A 25281-nucleotide genomic window follows, 5' to 3' on the forward strand; every position below is an offset into this window, starting at 1 on the left:
TAACATCACTCATAACATCAAAGGTACATTTACTTGCTCTTACTCCAATGTGATATATGCCATCCTGTTGCAGGATTGTCCTTCTACACTCTGTTGTACAAACAGGACAGCTTCTGTACAAGAGGATTAATGGACACAAATCTGACATTTGTCTTTGTCATACTTTGAACACATCATGAGAAGGCATGACTCATTCAAAGAAATAATAATGCTAGGAAAGGTGGAGGGAAGAAGAAAGAGAGGAGGGCTGCATGCTAGATGGATGGACTCTATTAAGGAGGTCACAGATATGAATTTACAGGGCCTAAGCAGTGCAGTGGGGGACAGGGAGTCTTGGAGATGTCTCATCCACAGAGTCGCCATGAGTCAAGATCTACTCGAGGGGAGTTATCACAACAACAAAACAGAGGTATGAACAAAGACATATATTAATATAGGAATCCTTCACATATAACTAAAGAAATCTTCTCAGAGAGAGTTTTGAACTCAGGGAAACTCAGGGGCTATGCAGACCAGCCATTAAGGATGAATTGGGGGCAAAGTCGGGGCATGGTGTCCACATAACACACACCCCAACCATGATGCCGCATGCCGCTCCACACAGTGCATGGCATCACGGTGCTCCTCTGGCACTGCATCTACATGATATAGTGCCAAAGGAGCGTGGAAAAGCTACATGCCAGTGGCTATGGCACCCTTTCCAGGGTGCAAAAAGGCTCCTTTTTTGTGCTGTGGAAAGGAAAGATCGGGATCATGGCATGCAGTTACCAGAGTTGCGCAGGTATTGCTTTCACACATCAACACTAAATGACCGCAGTATAGGTCTAAAAGACCTGTATTGCCTTAGGCATCCCTTTTAAAATTTAGGACAAGGGTCATGATTTGCATCTTTCTTGATCCTGTTGCATTCTACCCCACTCCCACAACTGTATAAATATACTTTATACCTAAAGCCTAATATCAATCTATAATGTATCCAAAGAAGTAGGCTTAAATCCATGAAAACACATAGAAAAAAAACCCAGTTAGTCTTAAAAGTGCTGCCACATTTCTTTCTTTAGCTGAACAAGAGGGAGCCTTTGTCTTCCTCTCAGTTACCTGTCCTTCCTCATCCTGCCCTGCCTTGTGGATTATAAACTTGATTCCAGATTTATAGCTAAACCCATAAGATTTTTTTTTACATTATAGCTGCAATTCTAATAGATTTATCAAATTATTTAGAGTTTTTTTAGTTGGATGACTAAAAATGATGCCTGAACTGTATCAGGCAGGTATTCTTTATAAATTAATTTTGAATATGATTACTTAGGGGAAAAAACTGTTAACAGCAGCCATGATTTTATGAGGGATGCCATGCCTTTTCCTGCACACAGATAGGGATGCCTCTCCTGAGACAGTTCCTGCTACAAACCACGTGCATGTTGTATAAAAAGGAAAGTCAGCTGTTTTGCTTCACAACTGCTCTTTGCTTTAACTTGCATGGAGACTGAACTGAACACTGTCTTGTAAAGTGCATCAATTTAAGATTACTTTAATTATTTGATAACCCTCCATATTTTTTGACTACTGACCTGTATGACCTGTTATCTCAGATTGTCCACACAAGACTTTAATTTCCCATATGTAACATTCAGTCCTACATTCATAGAGTAGGCAGGCATGAGATTGCCATCAATGATGGTTTCACACATAGTTTTGGAGAACTTCTGATACAGAGGGGTCTTGAGTCCAAGGAACTTATGGTGAGTAAAGTGGTCATATTTATAATACATATTGCTTCCTGAATGTCCCCTTTTCCAACTTATGCTGACAGTTGTCAGGATTCATGTGAGAATTAGATGAATTTCATATTGTAATCTAGAAACAAGTGAGGAAAAATGCTATTGAGGGAGGGGAAGAGAGGGAGATAATAATGGTGACAGAGAAATAACTAATTTACCTTGTCCTTTTAGTGATGGTATTTGGATGTTCAGTTGTTTTGAAGCATCTTCCTTCCTGAAATGTGAGAAGCTCAGACTGGCAAGGCAGATAAGATGATGTACCAGGAGAGTGGCAATGGTGAAATGAAAGCAAAGATAACACAATGCTGGCTCTTCATAATGCAGCCAATATTGGAAACTGTTTTGATCCACTTAAGCTAATTGCTGTTTTATATGAATGAGTTTTACACAGGAGCCCAATATAGACTGAATCTTGTATTTGCAGACACACCCAAACAGAGAAAAAAAATATTAAGAGAAAGGGGATGCTTTGCATCTAAATTAACCATCTCCCCTCCCAACCTGTCTGTGTGTCATATGTTTTGATAATTTGGGTAACAGAAGCAGTGTGCTGTTGTTGTTTTCAGGACAAATGAAGCAATACAATTAGCATCTCATCAGGTGGATTTTCCCTTATGAAGTAAAAGAAGTCTGTTTATCCTAGCATTAACTTTCCTTACTTTGCATATTGCAAATTACTTTTTGCTTTGTGATTGTCATTCCAAGGTAAGCATAGGCTTCATTTGCAAGCCTGCTGGAGCACAGAGCTTCACATATGATTTGACCATCATATGCTGCTTTTCAGGGCAAAATCTTTCAGAGGCAGCTTATTTTAAAAACCTAAAACATTACACATAACTTTTACAAAATGATCTAATTACACAACTGAAAGCATCAGTGGTATGAAAGCCTAGCTCAACACTTTCAGTAAAATACATATTGAACAAGAATGTTTTTAATGCTTGTTTAAAAACTAACAAAGAGGGGGCCATACACACTTGGTTCAGAAGAAAGTTCCAGAGAGATAGGGCCACCTATATTGTCCACCAGAAAAGATACTGTCTGTAGTGGCCAGATGGACCTAAACATATTTTCCAGCTTTTTGCCAGGATCCTATTGGCCCACTAGTGACTTAATGATGCTGGTGGTGGCAGGAGCAACAGCAGCAACAGAAGGTGGGAGATGGAAGAAAGAGGAAAAAGTGTCCTGGTTTGGTCTCAGCACAAGACCAGACCCTCAGAAAGGAAGTATAGGAAGATATGTAGCCCAAGAGAAAGACAGGGAGAAATGTGGCTTACCTGCAAGGAAGCTGAAGCACCAAAGCATTCAGTCCAAGTCACACACAGTCCAACAGTAAATCCAGACAACAGTCCAAAGGGAGATCCAAGAGCATAGTCAATAAACAGAGCAAGGTCTAAGGCTACCAGGCAGTACAAACAGGAATACGAGGCACAAATATTGCTTCCACCAGAAGGTCGGTTGCCAGCCACAACTTCCTGAAGGAGGTGCCAGGCTATTTATGGTCTGGCAACCTCCTGCAGGTGCTGTTTGATCGCCGAGCATTTTAGATATCAACAGCTGGAGCATCTCCACCTCTCCTTCTCACTATGACACTCTGCTGGGGTAGGTACTGCCATTTTCTTCCTGAATGTTGACTTGGCAGGGGGCAGGGGCAGGCCTACAGACTCAAGGCAATATGTGAAGGGTAGCTTGGACAGTCAGTTTTGCCATGGGTTATATGCAATTATCCAATCCAGTCCTCCCATATTGGCCTGGCTCTGTGCCCCTCCTCCAGAAGCCAGGTATTTGGGAAACAGATAGCATGAAGTGGACACCCTTCTCCTTCCAATACCTCCTCCTTGTACAAATGTAAAAAAAGTGGTACTGCTTGCTTAGAGGACTGATGTTATGCTAGCAAAGGGCTACAGAAGGATCCCAGCCTCTGGGCATAATTTCAAACACAGGAGGATTAATACAGGATTTGGCCATTTAATATCATTTTAGAGTTCCACCCTGTACTATAAGGCCTTTTGCTATAAGATGATCTGGCTACTGTCCTGTCTTGTTGGTGTTTCTATTTTTTATTATTCAGATATTTTGAATTTTCATTAATGATGTACAGTCAAGGATATTGTATATTGCTTTACATTGTAAAAAAAGCATTTAATTTTTTTAAAGGGTGGTAGAGTGAAGAAAATAAGATGTGACAGGGAATCGCTTTCTTTTTCCTTTACAGTAGATATATGATTTGATGGGATAGTAGCATTGCTCTATAAGAGATTTTTGGAAGAAAGCAGGAAAATATAGGTGTAAATAACATCCAATAAAAGATGTGGGGAAACTCATAATGAATGTTGGCTTGAGATAGTAAGAAGACACTGGCATGGATGCAACAACTGGGGGGGGGGGGGGGGGTGAGGACATTCTCACACAATGCTTTTTCCTTTGGTCCCTAAATTTCTAGCATTACTGAGTGAGCTACTGAAAATTATCTACACCTAAAGCTCTTCTATTTGCTCAGTTTTCATTCCCTTGGGCACTTGGCCTGCCCCTTTTCTTTGGATACATAAACTCTGTTTCTAGTGCTCAAGTGAACTTTTAAGTGGCTGTAATGCTAGAAATTTGGGGACTGAAGAGAAATTTAATTGAACAGGGCCTTTATTTGTCCCCCACCCCCAAATCTAGTAACTGCAAGACACTATTGAAATAGTCATGGACAAATAATCTTGGATAAAAAATGAAAAATTATTTTAGGTTCTTGAATATACACATGCTCTCTTTCAGTGTCCTCTGTGTTACGGTACTTTAAATTTAAGATACTATGCTTTTAAAAAATCCCTAAAGGGACAGTAGTGACTAAATCTGTTCTTTAATATAGTAACAGCAGTGTTTCTTGTTGGTTTGTTTATTTTTTAAATAGATGGGTGCTCTGAGAGTTCTGCTAACTATGTGATGGGATAAACATTTCACAACTAAAGAAGAATGGCGATCATGCTAGTATATGTTACTTTGTGTAATCTATGTGTGCTGTTGCTTTGTTTTGTAATCTGATTTATCTTTAGAAAGGATCTAACATCTTAAAAAATAATTTTTGGCTTTAAAATATTATGGTTGTTTTTTTAGCATTCTTTAACAACAAAATAATAATCATAGTAACTTGTTTCCCTTTTTGGGGAGGGTCAGTTTCCTCAAATATGAATGTATTAACTAGTATCTAAAAATAATGTGGTGTTGTCTCACAGGTACAAGTAGCTGATCATCTTTAGTTGTACCATTAATTATAGAAGGAACAAGGTGTCCCTCCTTTTCTCCTCGGGAGAGGTCTGAGGGTGGGTGGATTCATTTCATCATCATATATACATTCATCCCCCCCCCTTCTGTATCACTTTACCATCTGATCAAACTGGTTCTACAGATTTTTGAAGCACTATTTTAAGATAATGTATGAGCAGGTGTGAGTGGCAGAACCCAGGGCAACAATATGCCTGTCTTTGGGTGAAGCTACAAATCACCTCAAAAGAACAATTGTCCTGTCTCCAGGCCCACTGGTGTTTTGCTTCTCTGGAGTCAGTTCAGATCATAAAAGCATTTTCTTTAGGCAAATTTGTTGCTGTTTATTCATATGTTGTTGCTTTATTAAATGCCTTTTTTCTGATAGAGCTAAAATTCTAAGTTGTAAAAATTGATTAAAAATTTAAAATGCCTCAAATGTAAACTTAAAAATATTACTTTCTGGTTTTAGCACCGCAAGGCTCCCTTCTGTTTATTCAAGTACTCCAGTCATTTTTAGTGGGACCCTCCCTTTCCTCCTCTTCAAGTACACCACTGAATTTTATAAATACAATTTGTAAAATGATTGCAGAAAAATGGCATGCATTTGAGTTCTCAGCAAGTTGTGTAGCTCTTCTGGAAAAAACAACTGAGATAGCTGACCTAGGGAGAGGAAGGAGATGTGTGCCCATATGCTGTCATTCACATGCATAATTGATTGTGGACACTGTAGTAGCAGACAGAGTGCCTTTGAAATCTTGGCTTCCAGTGTGACCAAAGTTGTTTACCCTGAGGGCAACCTGCATCAAATTTGCACTATAAGCTGCAGAGCCAAAGCAAATGTGCATACATTGTTCTACAGTTTATATCAGTGTAATATTTACATTAACAATTTGGGGTGTGCCAAACTATGCTGTCCACATTCTGTCAAGTTATGATTATGGGAATATTGTCCTCAAAAGTTGAAATATCTGAACCTGCCCATGGATTGGAACACTTTCAGATCTGGGCTTAAAATAATGCTATTACATTATTCTTTCTTTTATATACCCCTTTGTTTCTGATTCTTTAACAGTGTTACCACAACATGTTCAGAAAACATCTGTCTGTAGTTTTAAAAAACACATGCCATAGGTATATATTATTATATCCCACAGATACATCTGTGATGGGGGTGGGCGCGGGGGCGCAGAGTGTGGCCCTCTATATGGATACCTTCCAATTGTCCCAGTTTGGCAGAGACAGTCCTGATTATTCTTCTGTTATCCCACTTTTCCAGCTGATTTAAAGTGTTTCTTCTTCCTCCTCCCACTTCCCCCATTCTTCCCAGCTTACTTCAATTACTGCAAACTGAGTTCAAAGTGCAAGAGTGGTTTGAACTCCATTAACTCAGCAGGGAGGAGAAAGAGAGGAGGATGAGGTGGAATCTTGCCCTTCACAGTAGGCTCACATAAAAGCAAACTGCTGCATCCTCTTCTATCTTGTATATTCTTCATCATCAATTGTTTTTGCCATCTTGACTATATTCTGATATTGCTTTGCCACCTGCCAGCTGAGCAAGGATGTCTGTGCAGGGTCAGTTGTAGCCACTGGTCATATAAGTCGTCCACTGCAGGGGTTATCTTTTTGATGGACTCTGAAGATGAAGTGGTAAGCAAATAAGTGAATCAGACTAAAGTGTGTCCCTGTTGGTGCTCTTGGACATCTCAGTGGCTTTCGATACCATAGACCATGGTATCCTTCTGGGGTGCCTGGCAGAGGTGGGAATCGGGGGCACTGTGCTCCAGTGGTTCCAGTCCTACCTCTCCGGGAGGTCCCAGATGGTGCAGCTGGGAGACGTGTGCTCCGATGAGAGGGCCCTTAAAACCGGGGTCCCTCAAGGAGCCATTCTGTCTCCCATGCTATTTAACATTTACATGAAACCGCTGGGAGAGATCATCCGGAGACATGGGGCGCGGGGTTATCAGTACGCTGATGACACCCAAATAATTTTCTCTATGTCTCCGACTGATGCAGTGACTAAGGATGGCGTCTCTCCTCTCGTGGCCTGTCTAGAGTCAGTAATGGGCTGGATGAGGGAAAACCGACTCAAATTGAATCCAGAGAAAACGGAGGTACTTGTGATAGGTCCCCCTGGTCCAGGAATGGCAGTAGTTCCACCTGTCCTGAACGGGGTCACGCTCCCTGTGAAGGACTCTGTGCGCAGTCTGGGGGTGCTTCTTGACTCGTCGCTTCACCTGACTGCTCAGGTGAATGCGACGGTCAAGAACACCTGTTATCAGCTTTGGCTTATTCGCCAGCTGCGCCCATACCTGGCCCAGAGGGACCTTGAAACGGTAGTACATGCTCTGGTAACCTCGAGATTGGATTTCTGCAATGCACTCTACATGGGGCAACCCTTATACCAAACCCGGAAGCTACAAATGGTACAGAATATGGCAGCCAGGCTGGTCACTGGAACTTCAGGGCCAGCCATATTACACCAGTGCTCAAAGATCTGCATTGGCTGCCTATTCGCTTCCAGGCACAATATAAGGTGTTGGTGATGACCTATAAAGCCCTAAATGGCTTGGGCCCAGGATACCTGAAGGACCGCCTCTCCCCGTACATTCCGTCCCGCACCCTCAGAACATCTGGGCAGCAACTCCTTAGGGTGCCAGGGGCTAGGTTGTCCTCCACTACGAGGAGGACATTTTCCATCGCCGCCCCGGCCCTTTGGAACACGCTGCCCACAGAGCTCCGCTCGACCACCTCCCTGGCCCAATTCAGAAAGGATCTGAAAACCTTTCTATTCCATCTTGCATTCCCCGACTAAAGTCCAGTGGGCCTCCCTTCCTCTTCTGTGGCAAAGAGGATTGGCTAACGGGGGTTTTGTTCTGTTGTTGTTTTAAAATTGTATTGTATTGTATTTTTATTATGTTGTTAACCGCCCTGATCTGTGGAAGGGCGGTATAAAAATAAAATTTTTATTATTATTATTATTATTAAGTGTTTTTTTTTAATTCTTGGCTAATAAGTGTCTGTTTCTCTTCTCTTGCAGGTGAATGCCTTGAAAACAGGATGAGCCGTAAAGGATCTACAGGCAGCCATCCTGGTTCTGCAGAGTAAGATGTTTAAATGTTAAACAAATAAACAAACATTTAGTGCAAGAGAAAGCAATAGAAGAGAAGGAACTGTAGCCTACCATTAGGCAACACTACTGTGGGGGGCAAGCAGGCAGCACTGATGTGTTACTAGGAAAGTTTTATAGGTACTACTGGACAGTCTGCTCTGCACTTCCTAAGTTTATCACACGGGGACAATTGAAAGTGTAAACGGGGTTTATCCTGTGAAAATCATGCATTCGCAATTAAGATTTTCACAGGCCATCATGAATAAAGTACCATTATCCTGGGAATATCCCATGAAAATTGCACAATTGCTATAAAGTTTTTCACAAGACGTCGCAATCAAAAGCAATTAAAGCACCATTAACCCAGGAATAACCAGGCAATAAACAGCAACAAATCATTCACGGGAAAATCCCATGAATGATTTATTGCTGTTTAGTGCCTGGTTATTCCCTGATTATTTCCAGGATAATGATCGCTATGTGTGAAAATCTTAATTGCAACTTAATAGTAATTGCATGATTTTTATGGGATAAACCCCATTTAAACTTTTAATTTTCCTCTGTATGATAAACTCCTAAGTTATCTTGTTTGCCTCCATTTGGGTGGAAGATGTCCCATAAACTGTATTGAAGTTCAGACTTAAATATCACACAGGTCAACTTCTGAAGAAATATTTTCCCTTTAATGCTCCTGTGATATTAGCTTCAGAATAGCTAGATAATAGTGGAATCTTAATAGGAGACAAACAGCGTAAGATGTCCATATGGTCCTTATGAGTTAATTCTGACTTTAAAACTACTGGTGTAGCTGTTACATCATAAAAAATTAAAAATAAATCATCATCCTTACAGGAGACATAAATCCTTGGACATAGTTAAAATTATGATAGATGGTTTTTTGTGATCAGGGTTTATAGGGTTTGTAGATCAAAATAACAAGAATGGCTATTATTCATCTTGACTTGGTTGGGTGCAAAGGCAGCGTTTGCTTCTCTGCCACAAAAAGCAAAAATCTTATGATTTACTTATTTGAATTTCACAGCTGGGGACAGGAGGAAACATAAACATACAGGGTCTGTTCTTGATTTTATGGTATAAACAAGATAGACAGAATTGTATCCAAACATTGTCCAGGGCTCTTTCACACTACAGATAAGGCTACTGCCACACTGCAGAAATAAAGTAGTTTGACACCACTTTAACTGCCATGATTCAACACTATGAAATTCTGGGATTTGTAGTGTTGTGAGATATTTAGTCTTACTTGTCAGAGAACTGTGGTGCCCCACCAAACTAGAATAACCTTGAGGAATGGAATTTAAAGTGCTGTCAAACTGCTTTATTTCTGCAGTGTGCAAGCAGCTTCATAGTGCTATGATTTATTGCAGTGGCTGAACCCTATGGAATGATGGGAGTTTGCAGTTTATCGAGGGGTATTTAGACTTCTCAGCCAGACAGCTCTAGTGCCTGGCCAAACTACAAACCCCAGGATTCCACAGAATGTAGTTGTGCCAATAAAAGTGGAACCATAGTGTTATAACCAGGTAGTGTGAAAGGTCCCACTGTCCCTTTTGCACAACATAGTTATAGCACTGTCCTCCACTTTAACTGCTATGGCAACATATTAGTTTGTTGAGGCACTAGAGCTCTCTGGTTGAGAATTCTAAATACATTGCCTAAACTGTAAATCCCAGGATTCCATAGGACATTGCCATGGCAGTTAAAGTGTCATACACTGTTATAATTATATAGTGTGAATGGACACATGGGCACTCTTAAGTTGCTGTCATGATTGAAATATATAGCGAATATGGTTAAGAAAAACCCTTTCTATTTCATCACTATTGCTTTTCTTCCTTTGCAGTGGCAGCATGGGCAAAGCAGATGGAGCTGCCAAAATGAGTGCAAAAGATTTATATGGTAAGTTCCCATGCTCAAATCAGCTTAATAACATTTTGCAAAGTATAGAATGTTGGATCCATTTTTAAAGGAAAAATAGATGATGAAATGTCGCTGTTTGCTGGTGTGTCAAAGGAAGTTGTTGCTCGCTGCTAGATGTGGTTTACAAATTCCAGTGTGAAGAGTGCTTCTCTTTGTACTTCATGTATTTCAGGCAACACAGAAAGGGCCATGTGATCTGGCTTGCGTGTATGTAGCAGGATTCTGAGTCCTCCTGTTCTAGGAGTATGAAGATCTCTCAGTCTCAGGCCTGGTACACACTGCCATTGAAACGCCACCCCCCTTTGCTGCGCAGCGTTGCCGGAGCATCCAAACTAGAGCGGCTTCTTTTTTGCGGTGTCATAAGGGTTGCAATGCATCCCTGTGACACCACTTCCTCTAAAAGATGTGTGGGCGCTCAGACCCCACACATCATCTATAACCCCCCCTCCCGTGTGGATGGTGCCGCTCAATAATGGCACCACCCGCACATCATAGAGCTTGGGAGCATGTGGTTGGTGCATGCTCCCAAGCCCTACTATCGCCGTCAGGACACTGCTTCCTGGCGGTGTGTACCGGGCCAAATTTCATTATATGTCAATGTCAATGGTCCCTATCCCATATTTCTTTTTCTTTATTTATTTCCTATTCACTTGTGAGATGATATAGGGGGATTTTGCATGTAAATTCCAGTGCAGGGGCAATTTTAACATTATTATTCTGAATGTTTGCAGTTATTTACATTTTTCAGTTGTTTGCATTTTAGCCATTCACACTTCAAAATGCACACACTCGTCTAAATCCAGTTGTTCTTCATAGGTAGAATAGACCCATTGAATCAATGGACTTACCAGGAATCCCATGATTCCATGGGTCTACTCTTGTTTTGTCCATATTTTATTTCTCTGAATTACCTTCTAAGACTTGCAGATGAGTGAATTCTGAAGATGAGATGGGTTTCTTTTCACAATGAATGTGGAGTAAAAAGGCTATTGTTATCAAGATTATTGCATCCAATGAAATTCTCTTCTTTTCCTGTCCTCCTCTGATTGTAGTGGCATGAATATCCAACAATGTACTCTTGGAATTCAGGAAATTATACTGACATAATGTAAAGAACTGTGCCTGTGAGGGAAAAACAGATGTCAATGTTGCCCCATTTGTTTTGAGCAATAAGCTAGGTTAATGACAAATCCTGGCTTACCAGGAATGAGCTGTATGCTTGTACATGCAATTAGTTGGCTTTTACATAGTTTCTCTTACTAGCATAAGTTGTGAATCTAGGATCCTGGCTTGTTGTTCTCAAACATGCCAAACAAATCAAAGAGAGTTTGTGATTTTGGTATGTAAAGAAAGTAACAAGCCAGCATTCCAGATTCAGGTGACATGCTGAACAAACAATTTCTGGTTTCTTTAGCACCTAACACAAATGGGAAGAGGTAACCATAAATAAATATTCTTCATGTACCCAAATGCAACTTGTACCTAGCAAATCAGGACTGACTAGAAATCCTGCCTTACAGTTTTTTTGCAAACTGCTTTACAGTTTTTACATCTCAAGAACTCTGAGTATATTGATCCTTTTAATTTTCTTCAGCTGATGGATTCTGTGACATTTGTTGATTTGCAATGAGGCAAAAAAGTGCAATCACTTTTTCCTGTACATCTTTCTCAACAGTAGTAAAAACAAACCTTTGTTTTCCATAAGTATTACCAGCATATTGAACACCCATTCTGGGATGTTCAAAATTTCAATTTTCCTAATGCATTCTATACTAGCCTTGCTATTGCATATTAGCTTTGGCCATTTTAAGACTGAAATGTTTTCATTTATCAGCAGTTTAATAGATTATGTTCCTTTATGAGCCACGATTTGCCAGGTTATTAAGTAAAAAGTTGGCATCCTTTTAACTGTGTAAAAGAATAATGCTAGTGGTTGTATTCTGGATACAAGAAGGTATGGCAGAAAAAATGCTGACATTATAGCAGAACCTAGGGTAGAAGTGTCCAGAGCCTCCGTGGACTATGTTAAACTGGATCAGTTTGAGTTGGTGAGTACCGAGGATGTGGACAAGATCCTCGGAAGTGTTCGGAAAACAACCTGCTCTCTTGATCCCTGTCCCTCGTGGTTAGCGGCCCAGGGGGGACCGGCGGTAACATTATCGTTACGCCGGATAATTAATACATCTTTGAGGGATGGGCTATTTCCATCGGATCTTAAATTGGCCATTGTAAAACCGATCCTAAAAAAGCCCTCCCTCGACCCCCTGGTACATAATAATTATCGGCCTGTTTCGCTGCTGCCATTTCTGGGAAAGGTGATCGAGAAGGCGGTTGCGATCCAGCTTCAGGCGGTCTTGGATGAAACGGATTATCTGGACCCATTTCAAACTGGCTTCCGGGCGGGTTACGGGGTTGAGACGGCCATGGTCGCCTTGGTCGATGATCTCCGTCTGAGCATCGACAGGGGAAGCGTGTCCCTGTTGGTGCTCTTGGACATCTCAGCGGCTTTCGATACCATAGACCATGGTATCCTTCTGGGATGCCTGGCAGAGGTGGGAATCGGGGGCACTGCGCTCCAGTGGTTCCGGTCCTACCTCTCCGGGAGGTCCCAGATGGTGCAGCTGGGAGACGTGTGCTCCGACGAGAGTCCCCTTAAAACCGGGGTCCCTCAAGGAGCCATTCTGTCTCCCATGCTATTTAACATTTACATGAAAACGCTGGGAGAGATCATCCGGAGACATGGGGCGCGGGGTTATCAGTACGCTGATGACACCCAAATCATTTTCTCTATGTCTCCGACTGATGCAGTGACTGGGGATGGCGTCTCTCCTCTCGTGGCCTATCTAGAGTCAGTAATGGGTTGGATGAAGGAAAACCGACTCAAATTGAATCCAGAGAAAACGGAGGTACTAGTGATAGGTTCTCCTGGTCCAGGAATGGCGGTGGTTCCACCTGTCCTGAACGGGGTCACGCTCCCTGTGAAGGACTCCGTGCGCAGTCTGGGGGTGCTTCTTGACTCGTCGCTTCAGTTGACAGCTCAGGTGAATGCGACGGTCAAGAGCACCTGTTATCAGCTTCGGCTGATCCGCCAGCTGCGCCCATACCTGGCCCAGAGGGACCTAGAAACGGTTGTACATGCTCTGGTAACTTCGAGACTGGATTTCTGCAATGTACTCTACATGGGGCAACCCTTATACCAAACTCGGAAGCTACAAATGGTGCAGAATATGGCAGCCCGGCTGGTCACTGGCGCTCCCAGGACCAGCCATATAACACCGGTTTTAAAAGATCTCCATTGGCTGCCCATTCGCTTCCGAGCTCAATATAAGGTGTTGGTTATTACCTATAAAGCCCTAAATGGCCTGGGCCCAGGATACCTAAAGGACCGCCTCTCCCCGTACATTCCGCCTCGCACCCTCAGAACATCTGGGCAGCAATTACTGAAGGTGCCTGGGGCTAGGTTAACCTCCACCACACGGAGGACATTTTCCACGGCTGCCCCAGCCCTTTGGAATACGCTGCCCATTGAGCTCCGCTCATCTACCACCCTGGCCCAATTCAGGAAGGACTTAAAAACCTTCCTGTTTCAACAGGCATTCCCCGATTAAATATCCTGTGGGCCTCCCTCCTCTTCTGTGGCCAAGAGGTTGGGCTATGGGGCTTTTTCTCCTGTTATTTTCTTGATGTATTGATGTATTTGTATGGTTTTAATTTTTTTGTATTGATAATATGGATTGTGTGTGTTTTTAATTGTTTGTAAGCCGCCCTGATCGTTGGAAGGGCGGGGTATAAATAAAAATTTTATTATTATTTATTATTATTAAAACATATTGGCCCGTTATAGACGGGCCATATAGTACGCGCGGAGCGCGTATTAGGGTTAGGAAGGGGTGATGCTGCCGCACCCCCCTAACCCTAGTGCGCGTTCCACACGGCTGCCACCATGACGATGTCATGACCGCGCCGCCTCTATACGGGGCGGTGCGGACGTGATGTCGCTCCGCGCCAGGGCGCTTAGTGCGCCCTTAGCGTGGAGCAGGAAGGAGCTCCGTTTCGGACCTCCTTCCTGGTTTGCACCGCTGGGCGCAGCCTTCACACGGCTGCACCCAGCGGTGCAAAGGAGAAAGGGGCCAAGCCTCACCGCCGCAGGGTGTCCTTGGGGCTTGAAGCCCCAAGGACACCCCTTTCCAGGCTGCGGGGAAGCGGCCTTTTGCCGCTTCCCCGCAGCCCGGAAAGCGACGGATTGGGGCCTCAGCAGCTGCCAGTCTAACTGCTGAGGCCCCAATACACCGGGGAAAGGGGCAGGTGCAGACCGGTCTGTAACCCGCCACAGAGTCCAATCCTCATCTTCATTGACCTAGGCCTGGTGACACAGTTGGATCGTCAAGCATTTTCTGGGATACAATTTCTAATTGTCACTGTCTTGGCCAGAGCATAGGCTAAAGCATTTTTCACTACAACTCCCCTGCTAGCTAAGGATTCTGGGAATTCTGGTCTAAAACACTTATTTTTCCAGACTTTGGCCATGATTGAAACTCTCTCCAGTGGTTGGCTTTGCTGGCCTTTATAAGTTAGTGGCTTTGCTGGCCATGCAGAAACCTTTCCCTATCTTTCCCCCACAAGATTCTATGTTCTTGCACTAAGAGCACATCCTGGAGGCCATAACAAAACTGCCTGCTTTTCACCATTCTTTACCTCTGCTGCTGTAAACCTTTTTGCTGAACCTGGACAGTCAGACTTGTGCTGGGGAGTCATACTGGTGCTGTTTTGCCATGTTGTTGTGGCTCCAATTTTTGCTATCTGTCCCTGGGTAATCAGGCAAGCCCTGAATTAAGAACAGTACAGATTTTAAATACACAACACAAGTACAGTTGGTGCATGTCTCAACACAGATTGTTGATCTGTACACAGGTAGAACTTTTCGCCTGTAACATTCACATGTGTATATTGTACACAGATAACTAGTCTCTACATTGGTAGGAGTCTTGTACCTCTGCCTGGTTGCCATTTGGCAAGTCATACTCTCTCAGTCTTATCAGAGTAAAGCAAAGGCAAACCCCCTCTGAATAAATCTTGCCAAGAAAAACCCATGATAGGGTTGTCTATGGGTCACTGTAAGTCAGAAATGACTTGAAGGCACACAGCAACAGTAACTAATAATAATGGTAATACATATAATCCAGGTAATTTTTATCATATTTCTCCTTTCCCCCCACAGTTCCTAGTCAGCTAGCCCAAGTAGTTTCTAGTATGGAGATATTCCCTTCCCCAAAGAAGAGAAATTTTTGCAGTCCCATTTTAAAACATTATTTAAGAAGATAACAGCTTCTATATGCATATAGATTAGCAACTCTGAGTGACAGCCTCAGGTCTTCCTCCAGCTTTCTTCTCTTTGTTATGTTTGTTATCTTGTTCTTGGTTATCTCACTTTGATAATGGAAGCTTGGCATTAAAATAGATGTAATACAGGTAATAATTGTGTAGAGAAATGCTTTTAAAGGGAGAAATGCTTTTAAAGGGGGAAAATAGGTGTATAAAGTTGCTGAATCAGTCTGGAGGGGAATTCCCACTCAGCAAATTTATTACCTTTCTAGTATACAGTATATTACAAGAGGACAGTGGGCAGACTTCAAGTATTTATGGTAGTTCGGTTTTATAAGAGCCTCAGATCAGCCTACTGGAGCTATGCGAACAAGACATACTCAGAGAATAAAAGAATTCTGAATCCAAGAATTTGTTTTGAGTCCCAGAATTTAATGGAGCTCATTGTTCTTATATAAAAGTCCACTGCTAGTTACCCCAACTTTCTTCATTACAACAGTATGATTTAGGGTAAGAGTTGAGTTACTTTGTTATTGCTCTTGTTAAGCAACTGGTGGTCCATCCACACTGCAGAAATAATCCAGTTTGACACCACTTTAGCTGCCATGGCTCAAGGGTATTGAGTTTTAGGAACTATAGGTTTGTGAGACATTCAGCCTTCTCTCTGTCAAAGAGCTCTGGTGCTACAAAAAGTACAATTCCCAGAATTCCATAGCATCGAGCCATGGCAGCTAAAGCTGTGTCAAACTGGATTATTTCTGCAATGTGGATGCAGTCTGGGACTCAGATATCTCTGCAGATCTATTGCCAATCATTTAGAGATCTATCAGAAAATCTTCATCAACCTTCTTCTCACCCCTAAATTTATGGGTTCAGTTGTTTTTGCTGTTGTTGTGTGCCTTGAACTCCTTTCCTACTTATGGCAACCCTAAGGTGGCCCTAACACTGGGTTTTCTGGGGCTGAGAGTATGTGACTCATCCAAGGTCTCCCAGTGAATTTCCATGGCTGAGCAGGGAATCAAACCCTGAACTCCAGCTGTAATCTAACTATGGAGTTTATTACATGACGAAAATTGAGTGGAATCTAAGGTTTTAAAGAGTCATTATCCTGGGAAAGTCGCACGATCACATGAGGATTTTCACACACATTGTGATTAAAGAGGACTTATCCCAAGAATAACAAGGGATTTCCCCGTGAATAATTTGTTGCAGGTTGTTCCCTAGTTATTCATGGGATAAGTCCTCATTAATCATGATGACGTGTGAAAATCTTCACCACGATCGTGCGGCTTTCCTGGGATAATGACTCTTTAAACCCCTGATTTTTTCCATGTGATGAAGTCCTATCAGAGCACTATGTCACTCTGGCCCATAGTTGTGTATTAAAGCAAATAAATATGGAAAGAAATGCAGCTTAGCAAAACTGAAATGAAAATAGCAAAATAAGATATATTAGGGATCTGGGAGTAATAGTACAGAACTATTGGTAAGAGTTTTAAGGAATCTGAGTCAGGAAATACAAGGTCACTATAGAGAAGATAATTGTTAGATTTTCTTTATTGAAAAATAAGCTACTGTAAAACATTAACAAAACTATTCTTGTAGGTAAATAATTCCCAATATTGTTAAGCAAGTTATATAAAAATAGCGCAGTGATAGAAGTAAGCAGTAGGACCAAATGGTATTCATGCCAAGCATTCTGTAGGGATACAAAACATCTTGTGTAGCATGTTTTCTGAACTGGAAGGTAGTTAATGTAAACAAACAAATTATAGGAATGCTAGTACATGTGTTAGCCTGTAAACTGCCAAGCAATACAGAAGTTCCCATTGCTAACATGCCTTGGAAGGATGTCAGATATTTCTCCAGAGCTGCATGTTGAACATTTTAAAATGTATATTGAAAATTTCCGTGTTGACTATTTCTCAATTAACTAGTAATTTCTGTGTTGCCATGGGCATGGTACCATGGGCAACATAATACCATGATGCACCATGAGACAGATGAAATGCTCAAATGACCTGAGGTTTTGAGCATATACGTGTTAAAATTGTTGTTGTTGTGCACCCTCAAGTTGTTTCCAAGTTATGGTGACCCTAAGAATTTTTTTTGAGGCTGAACGATTGCAACTTGGTTGAGCCAGTATTCAAACCCTGGTCTTTGGAGTTGTAGTTCAGTGCTCAGACCACTGCGCCACACTGGCTTCATGTGTTAAAATACCAGTCTGAAATATTAAAATAACTTTTGAATAAGTAGGTGAAACTTTTTACTTTAGAATCAGTAATAAAGAAGAGGTTTTAGTAGAAAGATTTTAGTAGAGAGTATGCCTAATGGCATCATGAATTCTTGGCTGCAGAGAAATGGGGGGGGGGGATGACGCTCTTTGCTCCAGAGTGCCACAGAAAAGGGGGTTGTTTACCCTAGTTTCTGTATCTGAAGGTGGCCCCTATTCTAGGTCCTAATCTCTTGCTTATCAGAAACCCACACTTGCATTGCTCCTTATGAAGGGCAGCAGAAGGCTGTAGACTTGCTAAGAAGTCCTAGATAGCTAAAGAATACTAAACATTTTTCCTTATCCTACTCAACACCTTCTTTGTCTCTGTCTTCTCTGAAAAAGAGAACAGTGCTCAAACTGGGGAAAATGGAGCATATGGTGCAGGAGGGGAAATGCTGCACAGAATAGGTAAAGAGGTAGTACATGAATACCTGGCTATTCCAGTCTCCAGGGCCAGGTGAACTACATCTAATGGTATTCAAAGAACTGGCAGAAGTAATCTCAGAGGCATCGTCAATCTTTGAGAATTCTTGGAAAACAGGAGAGGTCCCAACAGACTGGAGGAGGGCAAATATTGTTCCCATTTTCAAAAAAGAGGAAAAAAGAGGAGTCAGATAATTATCTCCCAGTCAGCCTGACATCAGTACCAAGAAAGATTGTAGAGCAGATCATTAAACAGACAATCCATAAGCACTTAGAAAGGAATGCCATGATTCAGTAAGGGTTTCTCAGAAACAAGTCATGCCAGGCTACTCTTATCTCTTTTTTTGATTGAGTCACAAGCTTGGTAGATGAAGGGGATGCTGTGGATGTAGCATACCTTGATTTCAGTAAGGCCTCTGACAAGGCTCCCCCCATGATTTCCTTGCAAAAAAGCCAGTAAATTGTGGACTAGACAATGTGACTGTTAGGTGGATTTGTAATTGATTGACCAAACAAACCCAAAGAGTGCTTAGCAATGGCTCCTCTTCATTCTGGAGAGAAGTGACTAGCGGGTGCCAAAGGGTTCTATCCTGGGCCCAGTACTATGCAACATATTTATCAGTAACTTGGATAATGGAATAAAGGGCATGCTTATCAAATGTGCAGATGGCACTAAATTAGGAGGGGTTACTAATACCCAAGAGAACAGGATTAGAATTCAAAATGACCTTAATAGATTAGAAAGCTGGGCCAAAACTTACAAAATGAATCTCAACAGAGAGAAATGTAAGGTACCACACTTAGGCAGTAAAAATGAAATGCACAGATATATGATGGGTGACACCTGTCTTGATGGTAGTACATGCAAAAGGGATCTAGGAGTCTTAGTGGACCACAGGCTGAACATGAGTCAGCAGTGTGATGCAGCAGCTAAAAAAGCCAATGCAGTTCCAGGCTGCGTCAATAGGAGTATAGTATCTAGACTGAGGGATTTTATTCTCCTTTGGTCAGACTTCACCTGGCATATTGTGACTAGTTCTGAGCACCACAATTCAAGAAGGATGTGAACATGGTGGAGCATGTCCAGAGGATGGTGACCAAATTGGTAAAAGGTGTGGAAACCATGCCCTATGATGAGCAGCTTAGGGAGCCGGGTATGTTTAGCCTGGAGAAGAAAAGGTTAAAGTGTCATGTTTAAATATTTGAAGAGATGACATTTTAAGGTTGGAGCAAATTTGTTTTCTGCTGCTCCAGAGACTAGGACATGAAGCAGTGAACTGAAACTCCAGGAAAAGAGATTCCATCTAAATATCAGCAAGAACTTCCTGATGGTAAGAGCTGTTGGACAGTGGAACACACTCCCTCAGAGAGTGATGGAGTCTCCTTCTTTAGCTGTTTTTAATCAGAGGCTGGATGGCCATCTGTCAGGGGTGCTTTCATTGTGTGTTCCTGCCTGGCAGGGGATTGGATTGAATGGCCCGGGTGGGCTCTTTCATTTCTATGATTCCATGATTCTAGGCAAGAAAACACGTCTATCACTACTGTGCATTCATTCATATTCTGTGGCCTTTGTGAGAAAAATTTGCATATACAGAAACAACCAGCATGTTATACAAAACAACTAGTATTTTGTACAGAAAACTGTATTGTGCAGAAACATTTTGGCTTTTTGGTGGAAATGTCCCAAGTGTTTTTGTAGTTTTTTGCCAAACAGTTTTTTTTTCCAAAGAAGTCATGAAAGACCAAAAAAAGCATCCAGAACTTGCAGAAATTCTCAGTCTTATTCAGTAGGAAGAAAATTCTTTCCTGGGCCCAGTGAAATTATTCATTCTTACTTGCAAGAACAAAACAAGCAAAGATTTGCATCCCTAGGCAGTTCTGGCTCAGTTTCTGTCTCATCATCTTTAAAATGGGAGTGCTTACATTTCACTTCAATTTTAAAGATTAGACAGAAACTGAGATAGAACTGATTAGAGATGCAAATCTTTGTTCTTGCAAGCAAAGTGGGAGTGCTTGCATTTCACTTAGGGACATTGTGGCTTAGTGGTTACGACACCCCCACTTGTTCCAGCCCCATCCCAGCCCCTTTTGTAAAGCACAAGTCCCGTTTCAGGGGCCTGTGCGATAAATTTCCTAATTAAGAATTCTTCCCCCCAAAGAAAATTTCCTTCTAGGTTCCCAAATTTCTAACAAATTTCTGTTGTAAGCCGCCCTGATCACAGGAAGGAGCGGGATAGAAATAAAAACTTTATTATTATTATTAACACTGCAGTAACTTAAAAGTTCAGTTGAGCATTTAGAAATACAGTTGGCCTTTGATATCTCCAGATTCTTTATCCATAGATTCAACTATCCGCAGCTTGAAAATATTTTAAAAATATATACATTCCTCAAAACAAACTTTTTTTTGTTTTGTTTTGCAATTTTATGTAAGGGACACCATTGTACTGTACCATTGCATTTAATGGGACTTGAGATTGCAAATACAACAAATATAGGAGTTGTAGATGTGAACATTTTTTCAGTGTCTCTTTACAATGCTAGAAATTTAGAAACTGAAGGAAAATTTCATTGGGAGGGGGGCAGAAGTCTTAATTTGGGGTAAAGTTGTTGGGGTGGATATGAGATGGGGTCCCTATGGATATCAAGGAGCAGGAGGAGGAGATACTGTAAAGCTCCATCAAGCTGAACCTCCCAACTCTCATCCCCTTGATAGGGACAGAGGGCAGAGTGCCCAGGTTTGTTCTTGTCACTGGACAGATAAGGTAATAGCTTTATTCGGATGGGATGGCTGCTACTAAAAGCTGGTATTTGGAAGATAAGGAAGGACATGTAGTTTGGCCCAGTTTGACAGGGCTTTATGAGAGCTCATACTCTTCCATGATCTATGCAGGATTAAAGTTGCAGGGCACTGTCTCGTATCCAAATTAGCAACCCTAACATGGGGGAGAATGCTCTTCTTTTGCTGCCCTGTAACTACATCTCTGAGTGTCAGCGTAGTCTTATGTACTATGGGGTGGAGAAAACCTTACAGGATTGCTCTGAAAGGTTAGCTGAAGTGTGTTGAACACTCTAAAGTACTTGTATTGCTGTTGATTGTATACAGGGGCTGGGACTGTGGTAGCACTGACGAATGAGGAAAGATTATAATTGACAAACCCTCTTCATTTTCTGCTCCCATAGTAGTAACACGATCCAATGAATGACCCTTCATCCTACTTCCATGAATGAATGAGTTGCCCTTTGCCTGCCACAAAAGTTCTCCCTCCCCTTGGGGTCATTCGGGTACTGACTGCTCATTGCCTCTGGCAGCTCAAACATCAGGCATCTCATATGCTAAGCCCCATATTCTAGAAGACTTGCCAACTGCACTTGCTGAAAGATCCCTTAGCTTACAGGTCCTGCAGGTGGCTATCAGGTTACTGTCTCATGCAGTGCACAGCTGCCAGCTGAATAAATGTTAATGTGGACCATGAATAAATAAAGTTGCTTCTCTGCTTACTGGCTTCTGTTCTGAAGCAAAATGAAAGAACATTGGAGGGAAATCCATTATATTCTTGGCAAGTGCAAGAGAATGTCTGGGGAGGAAGTACTTGAAAATAATTAGTGGTTTATACAACAGGCTTATTAGGCTGCCTTTTCTGTCATTTTATGAGTTGCACCATGCAAACCACCAATGGTAAAATCTGCAAGGCTTAAGAGAATACTACTGTACGGTTTACACTCTCTGAAAACATTTACCTGGGAAACAAAGGCCCAACTCCATGGATCTCTGTTTGTTTTATAAACCACCCATTCTATTACAGTTGTAGCAGTTTCCCCCAAATAAAATGGATATTGGTTCTCAAAGTGTGCATATTCTTTTTTTTAAAAAAATCAGGCATGAATATGAAAAGGAGGTTGAGCAAAGGACATGGGTAAAAAAGTGTCCCATGGTACCTTAAATATTAATACATGTATTAGAGCTTGAGCATTTGTGGACTATAGCCAAGTATGTCAGGTATATTAAGTACTATTCAGAAGGTGTGTGTGTTTATAGAACACATGGGGAAGGATATTATATACAGTGAATTTAGAGGGTATTTAAATGCAGAAATTGCTGGCAGTGACAATTACTTTATTAGATTTCTGTTTAATTTCTCTTTGGCAATCTCTCGTGCCAAAATACTGTATGTATACCTCTAACTCAGTGTCAAATTAGGCATTAACAGGAATGCATATTCCCCATGATTAATTAATTTTCCCTCCCACAATGGGATTTCTTCAGAAATACATGCTTCAGCAATTAGACTTGCAAACTAAGTTTGCCTCCCACTGATCAGCCACACAATAAAGCATGCTAAATGCAAAATATGTAGGTAAGGAAAATTATACATACCGTTCACCACCTGGGGAGCATCTGTGTGAAAAAGTGCTAAAATATTGTTTAATTTGTCCTTTAGTGCAGCACATTTCTGATGCCGTGGGTTACACTCCATGCCAAGGCACAGATAAAACAGAGTATTGGAAGCCTGTGGACGATTTAGAGAGATTTACAATAGAAACTAGGAACACATTTACAAACCACATTTTCTCATTGTCTTGCCCTATTAACCTTACATCTTTTCTGGTACTTCGTTCACTAGTTTTTCTGCTATTTCATAACTTGTCTAAACATTTTTTTTACTACTTCATTAGGTTGTTTAAAGATTTTTATGTCTGTCCATTCAAATGACATTTCAAACCAGACCTTGGAAATGTTACCTTTTCGAATTGTAACAACCAAAATTCACCATTGGCTGGAGGATTCTGGATGCTACAGTCCAAAATGGGATCTTTCCCAACATCTGGTTCAGACATAAATGGCAAATCATCCCATGGTCCCCTCTATAATATCAAGAAAATGTAGCTTTTCCTTAGCAGCCATTGTTTTGTTTTGTTTTGTTTTTCTTTGTGGCTTATTAAAGATGATGCACAAAGGACTGGGATGAGTTGCTGAATGTAGTCACTTTGCTCACAGCTGAAAGCATCCACTGCAAGGGGTCATCCATCTTCTGTAAGTGTTCAAATACTTTAGCAAGACTAGACAAACCAGATTTAGTTGAGGAGTATCTGCCTACTACCTGCACAGCAAGATCATTTGAAATAAGAAACTGTAGGTAATTCAAGAAAGGTTTTAATACTGTAACAAAACCCTGTAGGCCTGCATAAGGGACACAGCCATTTCCACATGTCTGCTCAGCATCAGAAAGGATGCTTTCTAGGTGCTTCACACCTTCTGTCACAACCTCATATGCATTATTAAATAAGAAAAAAGACTGTCAGTAGAGCAGTCTTCTTTGACCTGGGAACCTTAAAGTTGTGCTGGGCTATAATACCTATCACCCATAGTCAGCACATACTACGCTTGTCACAATAGGAGTTATAATCCAACACATTTAGTAGGTGGCAGATAGGAAATGATTAATTCAGACCAGTCTTCAGGCAGAAGCAGGAGTGAAGCTACGGAAATAGCAAAATGACAGTGTTGCTCCCTCCATAAGAAATTTGCCTCCCCACTGAAATTTTCCTTGAATCTTCAAATTTCTAGCATTGCAAGCATTTAAAAATGTCAATTGAGCAATTAATTAGAAATGCAGTTTAGGCATCCAAAAACAGAGGGGGGGAGGGGAAGGACAAGTGATCAAAGGAAGGTAATGCAGCAAATAGAAGAGTTCTAGGTACAAATGATTTTCAATGTCTCACTCTCTGCAATGTTAGAAATGTAAGGGCTCAAGAAAAATTTCAGTTGTGGGGCCAGAATTCTCACTGTGAGGTCAGTGCCTTCATTTTGCTCCACCACCACATAGCTATACTTTGCCTATTCCCATACCTACAGCTACATCCTCCTGACACCCAGACCACCAGTGTTACCAACAAGCCTTGAAAATATTCTCCAGAATGTATTAACAAAATTCAAAATGCCTGGAATTCCCCAATATTTACTGGAATATTCAGTCAAAATCCTCGGAAAGAAATTATTTAAATTTCCTGGATTCTAGGGAATTCCCCGGAAATTGGCAATGCTGCAGACTACACAAATTGAACAATACAACCTAGATCTACATGCTGCAGCAGAAATGAAGCATACTATACTAAGCTGTACTTAGGAACTCAGCCTGAACCCTGGCTTTATTTATTTATTTATTTATTGTGGAGCTTATTTCCAGATAAATATGTTTAGAACTGCAGCAGAAAACTGCAGTTCCAAGCACCTTTACTTGGAATGAATTCCCACTGCAGAAAGTGTTTGGATTACTCTGGGTGGCTCACACTGATATAGTTCCCAGAATTATGCCAGGATAGGACTCTTTTTGGAATAGCAAACAGTGGTCTCATGGGGACAGAAGAGAAAGGCATATCCATCATTTTAAAAAAGCTGTCCTTACAGGTCCCATATAGCTTTAGACCAGGGGTAGGCAATTGTTTTGAGCCGGGGGCCGGGTTGCTGTCCCTCAGACAACTGGGGGGCCGAAGCCAAAAAATAAATAATTAAAAAAATTTAAAACATTTAAATAACTAAATAAACCGGGACAAATGTAGGACAACATTTTCAAATGGTGGACACTTTTTTTAAAAAAGCGGAGGACATGCAAAAAAATTTGCTGATTTTTTAAAAAATGTTAATATAAATGCATGTTTCTGAGGCGTCTATAGACAATTGCCCCCCTTGCCCCTGCCAAAGGCCCTGGCAGCAATCAGCGGCAGGACCAGGCTAGGGCCGGTCCCAAGGCCTTGCTGGGCTGCATCCGGCCCGCGGGCCGCAGATTGCCTACCCCTGCTTTAGACTCTCAGAACAGTTCATTTTCCTGTACCATTGCTTCTGTGATTGTGGCCATCCTATCTTCTTGTTCTGCACCTACATTGGGACACTTATGCCAGTCAACAGGATCACTGCCAGTGGGATTTACTTCTGAGGAAGCATAGCTTGGATCAGAGCTGCCCAGGCTTCAAACAAAAACATCATACATGCTGGCAGAAAAGGTTTATGTATTAATATTACTCCTGGCTGCTAGGAATGTTAATCAACCACTAAGTGCAATGCACAGTTGGACAACGGCGAAATGTCAACCCATGTGGCCACAAACTAGATGCCAAAGATTATCTGTGTTGATAAGCACAGAAAGAGATAGATTGCTTCAGAAACAAGAAGCAATTGT

General features: G+C 41.6%; 1 protein-coding gene across 1 annotated transcript in view; it reads left to right on the forward strand.

Moving 5' to 3' along the window:
- Nucleotides 1-25281, forward strand: part of EPS8L2 (EPS8 like 2) — a 141768-nt gene that overhangs the window by 40651 nt on the left and 75836 nt on the right. Inside the window, exons 2-3 of the mRNA XM_042466201.1 lie at nt 8071-8134; nt 10007-10062. Coding sequence (XP_042322135.1) covers nt 8091-8134; nt 10007-10062 — 100 coding nt within the window. The 5' untranslated portion in view covers nt 8071-8090. The remainder of the gene's footprint in view (nt 1-8070; nt 8135-10006; nt 10063-25281) is intronic.

This window comes from Sceloporus undulatus, chromosome 1 (assembly GCF_019175285.1).
Source record: "Sceloporus undulatus isolate JIND9_A2432 ecotype Alabama chromosome 1, SceUnd_v1.1, whole genome shotgun sequence".
NCBI classification, from domain to species: domain Eukaryota; kingdom Metazoa; phylum Chordata; class Lepidosauria; order Squamata; family Phrynosomatidae; genus Sceloporus; species Sceloporus undulatus.